Genomic DNA, 15,934 nt, shown 5'->3' on the forward strand with positions numbered 1-15,934 from the left:
GGCACCTTTCCAAGCCTGTGGTGTCCTAGATGTGCAGACACCTTGTTGAAGTCTTGTCTCTGGACAAGGTTTTCTGTCAGTAGCCTTGGTCATCCAACCTGAGTTTTGGGGCTTTTTCCTGTCCCTTCCCCCTTACCAAAAGTTCTCAGAAGACAAAACCCTGGTTTCCTCAAGTCTAATTTCAAAGCTTAAGTAAGTGTTCAGGTCACAAGGATATTCTCTTGCTTTGCATTAGTCTCAAGATCACAATGCCACATTTGGTTCTGAGCCTGCTCCAGGCTTATCCAGCTTTAGGACAAATTACCCAGGGGTGGAGAGCATAAATCAGCCTGAGTGGGGTCCTCCAGCGAGAACCTCTTAGCACAGTTAGATAATGTAGGCACTTAAAGCGTGAGGTCCAAGCAACTTGAAATAGTCATTCCAGAGCCACCTCTGAAAGGTCCTTCAGAGGCCTCCCTTCTGGAATGTCTCAAGTACCATTCCCCACCCTCACCTAGACCTCAGGATGGCCACTCAGAAATTCCTCCTGCACCACCCAGAAATGACATGTCAGCTCCACACAGCCTCCATAGGGCTGTTCAGTCTCATTTCACTGGCAGTGTGGACGCCTACCCTGATCTAGGCATTTCTGGGTCCTTACAGAACTCCACCTTTTGCTTGCAAGACAATTTTTAAGCCTTACCATGATTTTGTGAAGCCTTACAATGATTGACTGAATGTTTACCCCTCGTAAAAAAGAATCTTCGTTTTTATATTTTGTTGTTTTTTTCTCTTAAAAAAAAAAGGAAAAGAAAAGAAAAAGAAAAGAAAAGAAAAGAAAGAAATCACTATTCTCCATGCTTATAGGAATGCCACAAGGACAAAATTGGTTCACTTGTTCATAGCAGTGGTAAAATATTTCAGAGCGCGCAACTGATTTTTCTTCTTTTAAGAGAAAACAAAACAAAGAGGGGACCAAAGGGGGAGGGAGGGAAAGAATGTGCTCTATGAAAATGTAGGTCTTTCTGATAAAAGGAGCCTCCCCTGACCAAGGCCCAAAGGGCGAGTGGGAGCCTAGGAGGTGCACTGTGGGAAGTGGGAGTGAGCACTTTGTTCAGTTGCCTTAATTTTTATTCATTTTCCAGTCATCTGATTGATATTGCAAACATCTTTACAACATACAAATAAATCCCTTATCAACCAGAATATATAGTTAAAGAATTCTTTCCCCATCCCTACTCCCTATGGGAACTAAAAAACAAAACAAAACAAAACAACAAAACAAACGAAAAAAAAAAACACAAAACAAACAAAAATATAGCCCTCCCATCCCCCATTCCCTAAGCCAGTAAAGCGATGACAACAGCACCTTGACATTGTTTTAATTCCAACGCTATCAGAAGTTAAAAGCAGTAAAACAGATAATAGTACTAACAAGAACGAAGATACTTACTGTCTAAAATGTAAACGGAATGTTTTGGTTCAAATTTTTGTTGTTTTTTTTGTCTGTTTTCTGAAAGAGGACAGTTTATTATCAATTCACAATTAAAGCAGCATGCAATTTATTATTATTTTTTTTAACTTTTTACGTTTTCAATTCTTGGCAACGGCAACAAACCACAACATTATCGAGGAATGTAATGCAGACTTTTTAAAGTTGTGCGCAAAATGACTGTTTCCCTTCTGGTCATGGATAGGTCCAATAAATAGACTGTAGAACCACTGTACTGTATAAACTTCATTTATACATGCAGTTCATAAAATTATTTTTCTTAACTGAATAATTTACCCTGTTATGTATATATACAAATAGATAATTTTTGTCTCAATATAATCTATACAACATAAATCAACTATCTTCCCCTTTTAATGGTCAATGTACATACACAGGAAGTGTCTATCCTTATGAATCGCCAGCCAATTCTCTTTTTGCTATCCATGGTAAGGGCCCGCACGTACGACTGGGTAGTTCGGCACTGGGAGTTCCAATGCCTTTTGTCTATGCCCCTGCAGCCCTCCTTTGTGTAACCCATGGGATTGCACTTGGTCTCATAGAAGTACTGCTTCAGCTGGCCTTTTGATACGGGGACTTTTTCAAGGACCGTGACCGTCCCGCCCGACATGTCCACTGCAGTCTTTTTATCCGCCGCTGTCACCCACTCGCTAATGCTGTCGCACACGCTCAGCTCCCCACGGCGGGCGGGGTCAGAGTGGCGCCGGACCCTCATAGACATGTTTGCAGCATCCAGGTAATTTTTGTATTCCTCGAGCAGAAACAGGAGAGGCGGCTCCAAAGGCACTTGACTACTAAGCATTACCCTGGAAGTGTACAAGTCCGCGTCCTTATTGTTCTCTTCGTTGGGCCGCCCTTTCTGGTCCTCGTCCAACAGCTCTTCTATCACGTGTTCAAAAGTGTCAGCCAAGGAAGTCAGGCCTCTCGAGCCTGCCTTGGGCCCATTCATGCTCTCCAGAGTCCCATGGGTCCGCACACCTGGGTAGGTCAAGCTGCCTTGTCCTCGGACGTCTGCTTCCTTCATAGGGGCAGCCTTCATGCAACTGAAGTATGAAATAACCATAGTAAGGAAAAGGATGGTCATCACTCTTCTCACCTGGTGGAACTGCAGGGAGAGAGCAGAAAGGAGACACAGAGCTCGTTAGCGCTTGCTTCCGACGGGCGGTGGGGGGGGGCGGGGAATGCACTGCGACTGCACTACGCAGTGCGAAACAGGGGATTGTAATTCCAGGCCATTCTGCAGGGTCAAGGGTTTTATGTACTGGTGATAAACTCCAGCTGCAGTAGGACACAAGTTAAATGTCAGGAGTGTGCTCTCTATGTGGTTTAATATAAACCAGAGACCGTGCTGTGTTTGCCCCAAGACGAGGCACTGAAACCCGAGGTTAGATGGCTTCTAAGCAAGTGAAAAAAAAAAAAAGGTGCCTTCAAGGTCTCCTCCTTCCTCCCACTTTAGCAGCTTTGTAAGTTTAATTTTTAATGATCTCTGCTCAGGCTGTCACAAGAAACACAAAATCAGAAATGTTACTAAGCAACAACTGCAACTGTAATAGTCATTTTTTTTTTCACCCTGAGTTGGCAACATGGTCCTATTGAGGGAACATGTGACGGGAATGGTCGTGGCCCGAGGGGTCTGTGGGGGCCTTCCTAGCCTTGTGATATCTAGGCTTGGGAAGCATCATAAAAAAGAAGTCAGGGAGCTGTAAAGAGCCTTTACATTGACTCCCCCCCACCCCCCACTAGAGATAATCTATCAGAATAAAGCAGAAAGATAATTCCAACAAGCCATCCTGCTTTACAGATAAGGAAACCAAAGGATTTGTTTCCTGTCCTGAAGAAAGTTTATATTAGAGCCTGGGGCTCCCAGCATCAGCTCCAGAGTTTCCCTACTACACCTGGGTGGTCACAACTGAAAATGTTTTGCTTATTTCCAAACACAAATCATTTTCTACCCGTTGATTTTAATGGTGTGTCTATGCCTGGGGCTGATATGAAAACAATGTGTCTGCTTAAGAGAGAACTGGAAAAGTCTGCATTAAAAAGGCACTGAAGTCAATTTCAAATGCCTCCCAGATGCAGATCCACAGTTATCTCCAGCAACTCTCTGAGCTCCTCAGCCCTTGGCTTTCCTGGCTCACGTACAGACAGCCCCATCTCAGAAAGCTCAGCTTCTCCTTCCACTGAAAATGTGGTCTGGTGTATATATGCGTATGAGAGGGCTCCGAGTTTATCACACCTTTAAAAAGCTGAGTGGCATTTTGCACATTTTGGAATAGGCAGCTAGTGCTTCTTTCTGTGCTTTTGAAGTTTTCTGGGAAGTCCCTTAACAGCACACCACAAAATTAATCTTTTCCTGTTTGCCAGAGGGTTTTCCAGTGTAAATTTGGCTGCATATCTACAGGCAGGCTCTGGGAAGCCAATTAGAATGGGAGAACAAACAACATGAAAACATACCTACGGGCCAACCCAAGGTTACCATCAGATGGTGAAGGACTTCAATGTCACTTACCTGAAGCTCTGGGTCCCTTAGCAAGAGACAGAAGCATCCCCCAGGTCCGACACTCTAACTACTCCTAGCTCTCAGTCCCAGAGCAAGGGTTTACAAAGAGACACACACATGCCCTAGTTGTTATGCTGTGCTACCTGCTACCCATGGACTTCCTGTCCATGAAGTGTCACCGTACGGGAAGGCAACAACCTACCTCCTCCAGTCAATAGGTCACACTGCAGAAATGGCTGCAAATGCTGGTACGGAGAAACAATGCTTCTGTTCTCCGCTTTTATAAGAGAGAGCTATTACCATCCCCAAACACCCACAAATTTCCTTGTGGATTCATTCTCACTTTGCACAAAGAGCAAGCATTCTCAGGGCTGTCTGGACACACAAGGGTCTGTGAGTAGGAAGAGCACCCTGGTTTGAATGAACCACACCTGAACTTTTTGTGAATGTCCCGGATTTTTCACCATCGAAGAAATGCATCCTCTGAGGAGCTTTGTACTCCTGGCAGGTGGTATTACCACTGAAGGAAAACCCTTTTTCCTAATGTTCCCTGTTCAAATTAAAACCTCCACCTCAGATGGAGGTTGAGGAAAGAATGCGAATCTAGAATATTCTACCCCAGCCATCTATATCGCTCGGGTACAGACCTGCTGTGATCAGTCATCTTTCAATACTATTATTTCACTAAATCTAAGATATTGGCATTACAAAACACACCATTTTGTGTACCACTAAGAAATTAAAAATGCAGCCAAAAGTGCCTTCTTTATCATCCCAAACTGTTACTGTATACTTACCGAAGAGCTCTTTTAGACTTATTAGGACACATTTTATCATATATAATTTTTCTGCAAATGTAACAAAAGAAAACCAAGCAAAGTAAGTAGGTTAAGGTGATGACAGCTGTGCTGGGACTCCTTCCTGCCTGGCCAACCAGAACAACAAAAGGACATCAACTGTAGGACACAAGCCATTTCGAAGATGTTAAAAATATGAATCAGAAAATGTTCATTTTGGAATTAATCAAAGAGAGTAAGTCTTGTAAATATTTACTAAGTGCCCACACAAACTGCTTAAAATGGGCCAAGTTCCTCAGGCATCTTCAACTACAGAGGTGAGACATTGCTTTTTTACCTCGACCACAGTGATGAGTCTCTTAATGACACCTTTTTCTACACTTGGTTTAAAGACGTTTATTTACCCTGCCTTTCACTGTTCTCATCTTTTTCTTAGTAACTTTTTGGTACATAAGTAGTGAGTCCTTTGTATATTCTTCTTAGCAGTTCCAAAAGTAACTCTTTCAGAGGAACAAAGGCTATCTAAGTCAATAGAACTTGACTTACATCCTGAAGCCCACACTGGGCGCACCTCTCAAAGCTGAACATCTGCAGAGAGTCAGTAATGAACTTTCTAGTGCTGAAGTCCAGCCCCCATCTCCAGCCCTGCCCAGAGGGACACTTCTGGGATGCTCACTGCCTATTCACTCACAAGGCCCAGTAATGCATCCAACACCCAACTCAGTACTTTTTTTTTTTTTTTTAAGATTTTATTTATTTATTTGACAGACAGAGATCACAAGTAGGCAGAGAGGCAGGCAGAGAGAGAGGAGGAAGCAGGCTCCCCGCCGAGCAGAGGGCCCGATGCGGGGCTCGATCCCAGGACCCTGGGACCACGACCTGAGCCGAAGGCAGAGGCTTTAACCCACCGAGCCACCCAGGCGCCCCCAACTCAGTTCTTTTTGAGGGGACAATGGTACTCCCTAACTTTTCTGTTTCTGACAGTGATTTCTAAATGCTTTGGACCACCCAGGCCGAAGGTGAGGAGTCTTGGAATCAAGTTTGACTGTACCTTTTAGGTATGGTCTTCAAGTACAATCAGCAAAAAGTCCTGCTCATTTTTCCTCTGAGTCATTTTTCTTGTCCATCCCTTTTCCCTTCCATCCCGCTGCCGCCATCTTGGCTCAGCTGTCACCATCTCATCTGGGGACTACAATGTCCCCCTGGCGTCTTTCACATCCTTTCTGCGCCATTCAGCCACGATGACCACGGCCTGACTAACCACGCTTAGCTCACCATTCTCTCACAAAAACTTGCAATGGCATTTTTGTTCCACTAGGTCCCATCTAACCTCTTTGAACTGGTATTCACACCCCTGAAAATACGGTCTTCCCTTACCTCTATCTACCCTGATCAGGCCAGAGTCCCTGGAGCCCCGGAAACATTATTGCCTGGAAGTGACTTGCTCCATTCCCGGCACATTCTTTTCTCCCTGACGAAGTCTTGTTCATCCTTCATGGCCCAGTTCAAACATCAAATCAGACGTGCCACCTTCCCTAATTACTCGCGCACACACTGTCCTCCTTCTCTTCCAAAATTTGCGTGTTACATCTCATTTAGCACTTCATTCCCTGCTCGCTTGTTAATTGTTGATGGCGTCTGCCAACCACCGGCAGTCTTCAGTTAGATGAGAAGCTCTCTGAGGGAATGGATCATGTCTGACCCAATTAATGCTTAACACAGAGTAATAGAATAATTCTCAGTAAAAACCTACTGATGAGTTGATTAAACCATGAGAAGACAGTTTTGACCTAATTTTCAGGGGAAGCCTTTCCATTGGAAAAGCACCAGTGAACCCAGGGAATTATTTGGTCAAGTACAGGCCATGCTAAACCCAAATTATAAGCTCGAGGAGATCTTATAGATGTCAATGATCAGCCATGAGGAATCTCTTCAGCTTCTCTCAGAGCTCAACGCTTTACTTGGATGATTTCTAACAAGCAAATAGCATGACATCATATGAACAGCCCCTATCATTTGTGTAGCTCTGTTTCTAATAAAAGACTTTGAAAAAGCAGCCAGTGACAATACTCATAGCAAAACTTGAACTTTTAAGTCTTGTAACTAACTGCCTTTTTCGCTGTTAACCTCTTCAGTGAGTGATTTTATACACTGTCTCAGGAAATCCTAAACGTAAGTAAAAGCTTCCATGGCAATTCCAAACATTTTAGGCCCTTCAGATGAGACTTGGTTACGCCAAAGATGAGAGGCGGTGTGATACTGCTAAGTAGACAGTCTATATATCTCTTTATACGTAATAAATTCACTGGGGCTGTCTAATTCTGCTCCAAGGCTTACAACAATCAACTCAACCACATCTATAAAATGCTAGAGAGGATTTCTTTTTTAGCCTCATTCTCAAAAAATTAAATATAGTACACCAGGCTAAAAAGAAAATCTACAAAATAGAAGGAAAGTTAGTTTTAAGCATGACTCACAAGTCTTAAACATTCAACCAGATGAATATCCATGACAGCATGCTATAGTAATAACTTAACATTTCTCTTAAAGACTGTAGAACACTCACAAGTATGATCTAATTTGCCTGTTAAAAGGAGATAAGGCAGGTATTATTATCCACATTAAAAAGATGAGACAATTATGGTTCAGAGAGGTTTACAGGTTAGCTCTTCGTCCAGGTTTTTAACCATCAGGACAGGCTGCTGGGTTTACAGGGAGAAGAGAGGCTCTGCTACAGAGGGTGGTCAGAGAAGGAGCTTCTAAAATGTAGCCAGAGCTCTCGGCAGGTGTGTGTATCCTGGAGCCCGACTTTGTAAAGGCAGCACCACTGAGACGCTGCTTTGTAGTACTGGATAATTGTGACCCGTAAGACCCTTTGACTTTAATGCCATTCCAGTGGATGGAATTTCAGACAACATGGCCTTCTTCTAAAGGAAAGCTCTGCAAAAACTTAGGCACCCTAGAACAACATTTCCATGTCCAAAGCTAAGAAGGGAAAGCAAACAGTAATAGGGGTCATTCAGGCAAACAGGAGAAAACACACAAAGTGTTCCTTGTTGCTAATCCCTTAGCATTTTGTCTATGAGCATGTAATCAAAAGTTTAAAGATATGGCTGCTCATCTTAGTCCTATAAGTAACAAGGATAACTGTAACGTTGAAGAAATTATCGATTAATATTTAATTCCTAACATACATGATGCAAGCCTATGAAGAGACCACCTCAATGCAATCTTGCAAATCAATGTAAATAATCTTGAATCTGTATCCAGTTTCACTCTATGCATATATTAGCCTTTGTTTGTTCATTCATCACCCAAAGAATCTACCTTCAAATCTTACGGTCTAGGAGGGAAGCAGGACATATATTTAAGTAACGAAAACAAAAAGGTAGAAAAGACCCAGGAAAAGTAAAGAAAAAATTGTGTAAAGAGAAAGAGGTTACTTCCAGTTAGAGAATGAAGAGTGCTCTGTGAAGAGGAAGGGGAGGATAGGGAGGGTTTAGATGTGTCCAGAAAAGACACCACTGGATGGGTGGAGGCTTGGCTGGAGTCAAAGAGCACGTTTAGAGAGAGAAGAACTCTTTAAGGGAATAGTGAGAAGTAACAGTGAGTGACTGTCAGATTCGGAAAGGCTCTCAGGAGGATTCTAATGAACTCTGACCCTGCTTTGCAGACATGGAAGAGCCAGTGAAGAGTTTTTGAGCAGGAAAACGCTTCCAGAAGCCCAGTTTATCAGCAGGTACAGGAGGGCCTGAAAGAATGATCGAGTGGGAAAGACCAGTTAATTCACTGAATTTCTTCTTGGTGCCTGTTGAACTTCAGAAATAAATAGTGAGGGGTGCCTTGGGTGGCTTAGTTGGTTAAGTAGCTGACTCCTGATTTCGGCTCAGGTCATGATCTCAGGGTCGTTGAGACCGGCTCCACAGTACGCATGGAACTTGTGTAAGATTCTTGCTCTTTCTTGGGGCGCCTGGGTGGCTCAGTGGGTTAAACCTCTGCCTTCAGCTCAGGTCATGGTCTCAGGGTCCTGGGATCGAGCCCCGCATCGGGCTCCCTGCTCAGTGGGCAGCCTGATTCCTCCTCTCTCTCTACCTGCCTCTCTGCCTATTTGTGATTTCTGTCTGTCAAATACATAAATTTAAAAAAAAAAAAAATCTTAAAAAAAAAAAAAAAGATTCTTGCTCTTTCTCTCCCTCTACTTCAGCCCTTCCTTTCCCCAGCCCTGTGTGTGCACACACACATTTGCTAAACAAACAAACAAATAGATAAATTCTGAGTAGTTACTTAAGTAAGATTAGAGTCAAGTTTTAACTTCATTTATTTCTATTTATTTTGACTTTCTTTTCTTTTCTATTCTTTTTCTTTTTCTATTTCTTTTCTATTTCTATTTAACTTAATTTAGTTCTATTTATTTATTTTTAGGCTGAAGTGGGTTGCAAAAGAGAAGGGGTTAGAGAGAAGTGTGCAGAGATGAGTGTGAACCACAGGTCATGTCCGGGTTGGCTAAAAGAACATCATGGAGGGTGGATGAGGGAAGGCAGCAATCGAGATTCTCATTCCAATTATAATTACACTGAACTTGGATTCCACTGCTCAGCACTTTTAATTCAAAGATCTCCAAATACTTTGCAAATATTAACTAATTAAGACTCACAGGGCCCTAGAGGTGCAGGTAACTATAATTACCCCCCTTTCGTACAGGCGGAAAGGGGACCAGAGTTTTTAATCAACTCATCCATTTGCTGTGGTTCCCCTGATAGAACAAGGTCAGAACCTCAGATTCCAAAGGAAAACTAGGCCTTCAACTACAGAAACCAGTTTTTTTTTTCTTCATTTCTCTGCATTTTTCCCACTAGGTATATACTGCTTAGCTGAGAATTTAAAAAACAAACAAAAACAACAACAAACAAACAAATAGCTTCACACTCCTGAGGGAAAACAATTGGCAGTTGGAATCCCTGAGTAAAATGGCAGTGTGGGCCTAATGATCACGACAGATATTTAGTTACTTCCCTGAATGACCGATCAACTGAAACTAATACATTATTTTAGTAAATGAAATCGGATGAGGCAGATGTTCCAAAGCTTTGAAGGAAGTGCCTTTAAAAATGTAGTTTTCAATCATAATGTAGTTTATGTTCATGGGTATCCAACTGTGCATTCTACACAGCACAGTCCTTCACACCAGGGGACTCTCTGATCCCCAGTGGGTGCACGGTATTGTGACACACACGGACATTACTTAGCTTAAGAATGACAGAGAAATTGCTGGTTCTTAAGACCCAGAATAATACATACATGTAATTATTGCATAAAAAAATATATTGCACTGAATTATTAATTTGATAAACTTACATACATCTTTGATAGAAAGCACAACAGCTCTGGTCTTTTAGTAACACCTTCTATCCCATACTCCGTCCTTGAAAAAAGCAAATATTTTTCTACTGGTCAGACACCCAGCTTATTGAGGAGTAACACTAGACCATATTCCCCATTAGGATGGGGAGGGGTCTTCTCCTCTAAATTACAATTTGTACAGTACCTAGTACAACGCACCTGGCCCAAGGGAGAGAACACCCTACCAAGCATCCCAATCCCAGGCACAGCTGCCACCATCCAAAGGTCTTCAAGGGCCTTTTTAACCCAACTGCCCCAAGAAACCTACTGGTCTGTGGTAACCAAGGAAGAATCCCTGGAAACCAGAGCCACCCACAGCTAACGGTCCTATCCATGTTCACCTCCTTGTCAAAGAGTAATACTGCCCAAAGAGGGAACACCTCTGTGGTAAAGTCAAGCATGCACAAGTCAATTGCCCATCAAATGAACAGACAACCAAAATTTTGCTTTTTAAAACACAGTTTTAAACTAATTTTGAAACTTTTTTCTTAAAGATTTTATTTATTTGAGAGACACAGACTGAGAAAGGGAGAGCATGAGAGTGCGGAGCGTCAGAGGGAGAAACCAACTGCCCGTTGGGCAGGGATCCCGATGCGGGACTCCATCCCAGGACTCCAGGATCATGACCTGACCCAAAGGCAGTTGCTTAACCAACTCAGCCACCCAGGTGCCCCTAAACTATTTTTTTTTTAATTTTTAAGTTTTTTTATAAACATAATATATTTTTATCCCCAGGGGTACAGGTCTGTGAATTGCCAGCTTTACACACTTCACAGCATTCACCATAGCACACACCCTCCCCAATGTCCATAACACCAACCCCCTTGCCCCTAAACTATTTTTAAAAAAGATTTTGTATACTTATTTGAGAGAGAGAGAGAGAGAATGTGAGTGCTCACATGCACAGGGGAAGGGAAAAGGGAGAGAATTGCAGTCAGACTTGTGCTGAGTGTGGAGCCCAACACCAGGCTGGCTCTCATCACCCTGAGATCATGGCCAGAGATGGACACTTAACCAACTCACCATCCAGGTATCCCTTAAACTGCTGTTTTTTAGATTACGGAACAAAATGGCAGTTAACATCCAATTAAAAGCTTAACCTCTTTAATTAGGATTCTGTTTTCTTTAGAATTTTAGGTGAGATTTGGTTATAATTAAGTTCAGACTTAATACTGTTCTGTTACTATTGTTCTCAACTTGTTAAGCCTCTTACTTTAAGTACAGTTAATTAACACACCGTGCTATGTTAGTTTCAAGTGTGCAACACACTGATTCAATAATTCCATACATGACCCCATGCTCATCATGGTTAAGTGCACTCCTTAATCCCCATCATCTGTTTAACCCATCCCCCCATGACTCTCCCCGCTAGTAACCATCCAGTCTGTTCTCTGTGGTTAAGAGTCTGTTTCTTGATTTATCTCTCTCTCTCTTTTCTCCCCTTGGCTTGTTTGTTTTGTTTCTTAAATTCCACGTGAAATCGTATGGTATTTGTCATTGTCTGAACAATGTTCTATTAAATTGCAAAAAAAAAAGCATTATTAAATTCCCCTAACATGGCAGATAGTAATGTTAATTGTGATATGATCTACCAGGTTCCATTAAGTTTTAATAACCTACTTTCCAAGGACCTGAAAAAAATTAAATGAAACCTTGCCTCTCAAAGGGATATCCATGGACCAGCAGCATTACCATCGCCTAAGAGCTCACAAGACATGAAGACTCTCAGGGTGCCTGGGTGGCTTAGTCGGTTAAGCATCTGCCTTCAGCTCAGGCCTTGATCCCGGGGTCTTGGGATTGAGTCCTGTCTCAGGCTTCTTACTCAATGGAGATTCTGCTTCTCCCTCTCACTTGTCCTCTGTGCTTTCCTCTCTCTCTCTCTCAAATAAATAAATAAAATCTTAAAAAAAAAAAAAAAAGGCAGCTCAGCTTCCCTTCCTCTATTCCATCCACCCTGTCCACTAAAACAGCATCTGTACTTTGACAAGATTCATGTACTTCAAGGTGATTTATATACTTATTAAAGTTGGGAAACATTGGACTGTAAATGATAAAGAGGAAGGAAGCTACTTAGGCTCAGGAAAATGAAAGGGCTGTCAACTTACGTATTTGTCGTGCATTCTGAGCCATGTCCTGGGCTTACCTGCCATCTCTTCATTGGTTCCACTTGTTTTATTAGGACATTTATTATGTAGGAAAATAATTTTGCTTTTGTAATGGTAATAAATAAATCTGGGTTCCCTTTATATGTCACCTGGCTTTCCCACTATTGTGTTTATACAATAAAGCACAGGGTACCCATAAATGTGATTCATTGAGAATTTATATTGTACTACTGACCTAAATCTGGACTTCCACTCAATCACTAATTTTTAATCTCAATGTCATGAGCCATGTGCAGGCAAAATTGGCCTCCCTGAAGACTTAGAAGGCCTAACATTTCTCCCTCGATCAGAATCAGACTGGAAATGACACCAATGGCATTGGCAGGTGATAGATTTCCACACACATGAATATTCCTTTCAGCCAGATGTCTCTGATGGTGAAACCAAGACAAAGGCAGGGAAAACTGACTCACTCACTCAATGAAGATTTATTTCTAAGTCTGCCCTAAAACTAACAGCTCTAATACCTAAATAAAACCCACGAAACAACAGCAATGGCAGCAACAACAAAACCCTAAAACATATCCATATATCAAGTATCCAAATCCCCTATCCAACCCAAATTCGTCTTTATCTCAGTAAGGTACCCAGCAGGCAACCCAATTTCTCAGTTGGGTTCCAACAACTAGGATCATTTGCTTCAAGACCGAAGGAGGAAACATGGTTAAAAAAAAAAAAAAAAAAAAAAGTTTTCTAAAGAAAAGTCCAAAACTTCTTGAGTTACAGGGACATCCTCAGGGAGTTGATGGGGTAGTTTCATCAACAGAACTGGAGATTGCTTCACTGTTTAGGTTTTTTTGCGAAGGATTGCAGAGACAGCTAGTTCCCAAACACCGAGTCACCAAGTCACCAATACGTACACAAATGACTCACACTGGGAACCCTGATGGTGTTGCTGTTAGATCACCTGCAAACGGGTGGGGCTGAGATGACACAGAACCACCTTTTCCCAGGCGGAATCCTAAGTATTACTGGGTTCCACTTTGAGCCCCACATGGTACAGATGTGAACACAGCTAAAGGGGTGCCTCCTCCAAATGACGAACACAGCACACCTACTATCGGGGATGCTGTGAAAGCGCAGCAGAGCACGGTCTTCCAGGTTCTGGGATTGAGGAATAAGCATGCTCTGTACTTTCAAAAAGTGCAAGGGTGACGTAACTGTGCCCTTTGTCCCTAAGGGGAGAGAACATGCAGTAACTCTCTCAAGCCAGAGGATAAAAGGAATCCCCCCTCAAGAAGTTTGCCATAATGCGGACATTGAGAACAAGCCAGAACCATGACAATTAAAAACAAAAACCAAAAACAAACAAAAGAGACTATATTTCAGTCTTCCCTCAGAATTGGAAACTTCAAATCAACAGGTTGCTTGTAAGGTGTTGCGGATACCCTGGAGTTCCTGTGGTGAGATGCTATGGGAATTTCGACAGCTGTGAGTCACCGCCCACGAGACACGGTCCCCACACAAACACACTCTTAATGGACCCCGGAGCTGTGGTAACGGCATGCCCTTCCCAGTTTTTCCACAGATGGTGCTCCTGAAATTTTCCACAGCCCATGTATTCCTGCGGTTAATTAGTTATCTGAGTGAATTCCATCACAAAACTATCTGTTCGTAATTAGAGCCATCTTAGGTCCAAACTGGAAGCCTTCAATGTCATTACTTCAGAAGGGGTAAAATGAGAAATGGGACAGATGATTCTCAGCTGATGAAGAGACCTCTGTCTAGTTTAGATCCCATCCTCTGAACTACAACAGAGAACATTAATTTTTACAAAGCAAGAGGTGAAAAATAGGTGGGAGAAGAAACTGGACAGAGACAGTGCCCCTAGGACAAAAGACTAGCGATCCTTTTAAAAGCACTATGGAAATCCCAAGGGAAAGATGAAATTAGCAAGAGAATGCCATTAGCTCTCCGTTGCTCACCTTGATGAGACCATTTTCAGGAATCGGTTTGTTAAATTCCACATGCCGCAGCCCTTCTTCTGGGATGCACAGTCACACCGTACTGAAGCGTGTGGGCAGATGCCAAGACGTGTGCGGACACGCAGCCCTCTCTATAGAAACTCAGTGTTCCGAGCGTTAACGAGGATTAACCTCCTGCGCATGTGGGGGAAAACTGGTGGTTCCACACATCCAGTTGTCCTTCGGGTTATTTTTGCATCTGACTCTATAATTTCTTTTAATGACTTATTGTACAGCACAGGAAAGTGCTCATTATTTGTAGCTTAATGCAGAGGCAAGAATAAGGGAGTATGTGCCCCTGCCTACGGCCCTACCACAGCCCCCAACTCTTGTACGTGTCCCTGTTCATGTGAGAAGCACAAGCAAGCCAGTTTCTGGGCCCTGCGCATAATGAGCCATGTGGACCCTGTTCCAGAAACTGGCCGTGTTCCAGAGCTATTATAAAATACAAGGAAAATATTAACATCTCAGACGACAAAAGATCCATATGGCCGGTCAGGAAATATCCACAGCGTTTAAGCCAATAGATGTACCTATATGGAAACATTTGATTCTGTCTCATGAGCATCAGGACTGTGGGAACATCTGCGTGTCTCCATCCCTTTTCACTAAACATTGATTCCTACAAAATACATGCAAACGGAAACACCAGCATATTTAATCCAAGCAGTGGGATGAGGGACGTTTCTATCTACACAGTATTTTTAAATAAACATAGTACTGGAGGTAATGGTGTGTGTCCGGGGTGGGGGTGGATTTGGGGAGAAGCTGTACAATTGGATAAATAAGTAATATCAATCTTCTCTTCGTATTAAAAATGATTAAAAATAATAGCTAACATTTCTGAGTGGCACAGTAGGTAACCGAGTTATCCGCAGCTTATAGCTAAGAAAACTGAGGCTCAGAGAGGTTCAATAAATTGCCTAAAATCACATGCCGCCTGCCCCCCCCCCCAAAAAAAAACATACACCCAGCACGTGGTAGAAATGGAATTTGCACCAGAGATGGCTTGCATGCTTCTTTCCATACGGGGTCAGATGTGGATGTGGTCTTACATTTTGAGGGAGGTCTCCTTGGCAGAGACAGCCCACAAACCCTATGTATCAATTTCTTATTTATTTAAGCAAAGCCCTCTACGATCATTCCTGGTAAGCAGTTTATTTACACACTAATTTCACAAACATTGACTACCACTCTAATGTTTCTGCTTTACTGTGTCTTCCCCATACTGAAGCATTCCCTCAAGGTATCAATCATACATGCATACGTGGGCATAGTGGTGTCAGAACAATGCACAGAGGAAATTTTGCTTGAAATGTCAGAACATCTTCCCCTGAGAAGATCTCACTGGGTCTCGAACAGAACCCCATGGTTTTTAGATCATTAACCACAACTGCCAAATAATCCTGTGTCAACTCTACTTGAGTAAGAATGATCTCAATCAAGACCCAAGTGCCAATGTGCCTTCAGGAATCAACAACAACAACAACAACAACAAAACCAACTTAGGATGTAAAGTCTTTCTATTTAGTACCCCAACCTAATCCCCTCAAAATCTAGAGGACTGGTTCCCTAGGCCACCCCACTTGACTTGTGCCATGGTCCTGTTACTCAAG

General features: G+C 42.6%; 1 protein-coding gene across 1 annotated transcript; it reads right to left on the reverse strand.

Annotated features, from left to right (window-relative positions):
* Positions 1-1,475: 1,475 nt before the first annotated feature.
* On the reverse strand, positions 1,476-14,489 carry BDNF (brain derived neurotrophic factor). The gene is given in 4 exon segments (XM_032358760.1): positions 1,476-2,597; positions 14,280-14,323; positions 14,326-14,470; positions 14,472-14,489. Coding segments are annotated over 4 exon segments (972 nt in total). The 3' UTR covers positions 1,476-1,832.
* Positions 14,490-15,934: the final 1,445 nt, after the last annotated feature.

The sequence above is a fragment of the Mustela erminea genome, chromosome 9 (genome assembly GCF_009829155.1).
Source record: "Mustela erminea isolate mMusErm1 chromosome 9, mMusErm1.Pri, whole genome shotgun sequence".
In the NCBI taxonomy this organism is placed as follows: Eukaryota; Metazoa; Chordata; class Mammalia; order Carnivora; family Mustelidae; genus Mustela; species Mustela erminea.